The sequence below is a fragment of the Myotis davidii genome, unplaced genomic scaffold, assembly GCF_000327345.1.
Source record: "Myotis davidii unplaced genomic scaffold, ASM32734v1 scaffold621, whole genome shotgun sequence".
NCBI classification, from domain to species: Eukaryota; Metazoa; Chordata; class Mammalia; order Chiroptera; family Vespertilionidae; genus Myotis; species Myotis davidii.
Genome location: NW_006291207.1, coordinates 47,968 through 52,366, shown reverse-complemented (window position 1 = coordinate 52,366; position 4,399 = coordinate 47,968). Strand labels below are relative to the sequence as shown.

At 57.9% G+C, this 4,399-nt stretch overlaps 1 protein-coding gene across 1 annotated transcript in view; it reads right to left on the bottom strand.

The window, feature by feature from the left end:
- Nucleotides 1-2,024, bottom strand: part of LOC102770183 (butyrophilin-like protein 2) — a 7,722-nt gene extending 5,698 nt beyond the window's left edge. The window contains exon 1 of the mRNA XM_015564356.1: nucleotides 1,946-2,024. Within this exon, the coding sequence (XP_015419842.1) occupies nucleotides 1,946-2,024 (79 nt within the window). The remainder of the gene's footprint in view (nucleotides 1-1,945) is intronic.
- Nucleotides 2,025-4,399: the final 2,375 nt, after the last annotated feature.

Here is a 4,399-nt window from a genome sequence, read left to right as displayed (position 1 = left end):
TGGCCCTGCTCTGTGCCTGATAGGGAGGGAGCTCCCCAAACCCCTGATCGCCCTGCGGCTCTGTGTGTGACAGGGTGTGGTGCCCAACCCTCCCCCCCGCCCCACGTGCCCTGCTCTGTGTATGACGGGGTAGAACCATAACCTCCCCATCAGCTGTGCCCTGAGTGTGACAGGGTGCGGCACCCCAACCACCTGATTGGCCCTGCTCTGTGTGTGACAGGGGGTGGTGCCCTAACTCCCCTATTGGCCCTACTCTGTGAGTGACGGGGGGAGCTCCCCAACCCCCCTGATGGGCCCTGCTCTGTGAGTGACAGGGGGCAGTGCCCCAACCCCCTGATTGGCCCTGCTCTGTAGGTGACAGGGGTGGCACCGCAACCTCCCCATCGACCCTGCCTTGAGTGTGACAGGGGGTGGTGCCCCAACCCCCCAATCAGCCCTACCCTGAGCGTGACCTTCCAATCCGCCCTGCTCTGTGCATGACAGGGGGGCGGCACCCCAACTACCCAATCGGCCCTGCTCTGAGCCCGACCAGGGGCTGCACCTAGGGATTGGGCCTGCCCTCTGCCACCCAGGAACAGGCCTAAGCCAGAAGGTCGTTATCTCCCGAGGGGTCCCAGACTGCGAGAGGGCACAGGCTGGGCTGAGGGACCTCCCCTTTACCCCGAGTGCACACATTTTTGTGCACCGGGCCTCTAGTATATAATAAAAGGCTAATATGCAAATTGTCCCCTTGGGAGTTTAACCAGGAGACCAGGAGTTTGATCACTCGCTATGATATGTGCTGACCACCAGGGGGTGGTGCAGACCATGGCAGCCGCAGGGCACTGAGGGTGAGGGAAGGAGGCAGCAGGAGGCAGGGAGCCACACCGTGGTAGTGCTTGGGCTGTGAGGGAAGGAGGAGGCAGGGGTTTGGGGAACCTGATCAGTCCTGATCGCAGGTCAGGCCCAGGGAGCCTACCCATGCACAAATTTTGTGCACCAGGCCTCTAGTGCTATGCCACATGTGCTGTCTTTCTCAGCCTCTGTGCTGTAGGGACTTTGTGCAGATCCCACCCCCTTAGCAGGAGCCTGGCCTTGCTTAGTGGCTCAGTGTCATGTAGAGGCTCCTCATGGGGTGCTGCAGGACCCAAGTGGGTCACCTGCCTTCTTGTTGATGGAATCCACTGAAGCCAGAGGTGGCCATCCCATCTGGAGGCTGCTTCCCTGTGAGGGACCTGCCATGTGCAGAGCACAGGCCAGCTCACCCCACATAGTCCCCGGCAGCCCAGGGCAGCTCTACCTTCTGATGCTCTGGCCGGTGCTCTTTTCACTTTGCCTGCTGCGTTTCCTGGGGCTCAAACATCACTGCATTTTCATAATCCTTTTCCAAAGGACAATATTTTGACAACAAAATTCAGCTACTGAGCTTTCCAGGCCCATTTACTGGAAGTCACTCTTAGTTCTTTATTTCCAAGTGTTTTCACACTACTTAATTTTTGCTACAAAGCGTTTTTCTAGCCCCAAATGCATCCCAGAGGAGCAGGAGGAGGAGGAGTGGTCTGGCCCGATGCTCCGGGGGATGACTCACTGCTCGCACAGCCTCCTTTCTCAGTGCTGTGTGGCCTATAAAACTGAGGAAACTGAGGCAGGAGGTACCCAAACAGCTGTCCAAGGCAGCGCGGCAGGAGGTGGAGGCCCTTTTGGAACCCAGATGTTTGGTCTCAGGACCCCCCACTTGCTAGTGTCCTAGACCTTGGGCTGTGGACTCTGCACCCGGGTGCACAGGAGGGCGAGGGGGGCTTACCTGACTGCTCCATGGAGGGGGAGGGGGCCTACCTGACTGCTCCATGGAGGGGGCAGGGGCCTACCTGACTGCTCCATGGAGAGGGAGGGGGCCTACGTGGCTGCTCCATGGAGGGGGAGGGGGGGCTGCCTGACTGCTCCATGGAGGGGGAGGGGGGCCTACCTGACTGCTTCATGGTGAGCAGCATGAAGAGGAAGGACGCAGCCACGCCTGACAGGCTGTACCCGGGGAAGTCCACCATCCTCCCTGGAGCAGACAGCAGAGAACGCAGCTGCTGCGCCTCAGTGAGGCTGCCACACGGAGTGGTTCCCTGGTTCCCGGCGGTTCCTTGGTTCCCGGTGCAGTTCCGTGGTCCTATGAAGAGTCACCATCAATGCCTCCGCAAGCAAACAGTGAAATGGCCTGGGCTTCCTTCTCAGTCATTGACCATTCCGACCCCCTCCCCATGTGCTGCCCTCTGAGCTGAGTTCAGGCCTGAAGGAAGATTCCTGATGGAAATGAAACACATTCCTGGACTAAAGGGACAGTAATATTTACTTTAAAAATCGCCTTAGTTCCGTCTACCTGGGCATGCAGAAATTCTAGAGCAGGCGGCAAATATTTCTCCAGTCCTCCTCCAGGCCCTCCTGCAAAGGCCTCCATTGCTGGGGCCCAGGGAGCCAGGCAGGGCCACCTGGGAAAGGGGAGGGAAGAGCCATGGAAATGGCGCTCCACACAGTGAGGACCTAGGGAACAGCCCTGGATGGCCTTGCAGCGTGGGCTTGAAGGCAGGGGAATGGCTAAAAGGAGGAGCCAGGCAGAGGTGGGTAAACCAGAGTCCAGGGTGCAGGCCACGCCCAGTGCGTCCTGGCCAGGACCTTGGAAAGCTCTGGGGACCCAAAGAGACCCAGCTTCCGTTTTGAAATCTGGGAACTTCTGAATGAAAGGCATATAAGACCTGCTCTACAGGGTGTGTCAAGTGTCTTATTGAAGAAGGACTCGCTTCACTCCCAGTAGAAGAGCCTGCTCCGAGCTGTAAGCCAGAAGCTCATGTCCGGAGACTACAGGGCGGGGAATCAGCAGCCCTGAGCCCGAGGTTGCGACGCGGGTGCTTTGGGGGTTAGTTTTACTCACTCTGCTTGAGTTTAAAGTGATGCTCACTTTCACAAAACCTCTAGGGAACCTGCTGTATGCCCAGTCTCAGTGCCCAGATCCGAAAGAGCTAAAATATTTACATGAAAACGAGGCTGCGCGCTTTGGAAGGTCCCAGTGACTTCCCAGGGACCAAGGAACTTGCAGAGGCCTCCTTGCCACCCTGAGATAAGCAGAAACCTTTGTTCCGCAAGAAGGCCAAGCCCTGCACCCTCGCTGGTCCTGTGACTGAGGAGGAAGGACCCACACTTGCCACAAACCAGCTTATCAGTGTGTGTGGGGGGGGGGGAGGTACAGCTGCACTTCAGCAAAAACTGTCCAAATCAATGAAGCTCTGGAAGAAAGTTGTGAAGTGCATCTAGCCTTCCCTGGTACCGGGAGAGCTCTGTGAGGACGCTGGGCAATGTCCGCAGACATTTTGGGAGTCACAGGGGGCGGGGGCATCCAGTAGGTGGCAGCTGGGGTGCTGCTGACCCTCCCACAGAGCACAGGCTGCCCTGCAGCCCGCGCTGTCAGTGCCCAGGAAACCCCGCCTGGACCATCTGCCCACCATGCGGGAAGCTGTTGGCACACTTTTTGCAACTGGACTTACTGGTAAATTGTGACTTTAAATGATAACATTTTAGCGGTCAGCCTTTTGACGTCTCTATTTTACTTTTGAATGTAGGCCAGGAATCTCTGAAGCTGCGGCTGATGTTGAATACGGCAAACCCCGGTGTGTCAGAGCGGCTCTAACGGGTGTCACCGGGTTCTGGAAGCCCGTTTCACTTACTTCCCGGGAAGCACCGGTGTTAGGAGGCCGGGTGCGTGGTCCGTGCTTAGCCATTCGGTGGACAATTCTGAGCCCAAGGTCTGAGCGCACCGTATTAACACCACACCGCAGACCCCTACAAACTACCACCACCCGGCATGAGGTTTTCTAGTTAAAAAAACCCTCAAAACTTAAATTCTGAAAGTGCCAAGGAACTGCAGTAATTAACTAGCGAGAATTAAGTCAGTTCACCAAATGTGAAGCTTATATATCTGTGTAACTTAAAGAGCAGGTGCAGTGTATCCCATGCTGACGGGACATGTTCAGAGGAAGCGAAGGGCCCTCTGACTCGGGTGACGGTTCCCTGCTGTGAGCGGAGCCCCAGGCGGGTCTTTCTGAACCTCCCCGCTCCTTGCTCCAGATGGAGACCATTGTCCTACCTTCTCCCCGTGCATCGCCATGTGGCTCAAGACGCAGACAAGCACCAGGTGTGAGAAGGGTCCAGGAGGCCCGGCACCTGCGCCCCTCCCGCACCCGCCTGCTCACAGCCGCGCGGGGCTCACACAGCCCTCCGAGGCGTGTGAAGGGGTTGGAGGGTGGACCCAAGTGGGAGCGGTTCCGACAGGCAGTGTCCGGGCCATGCCACCTGTCCAAGCCCGCTCCTTCGTCTCTTAGCCCCTGGGACACCCTGTCCCCGTCCTGCGCTGGGTCCGCACGCTCACCTGTCTCCAGGC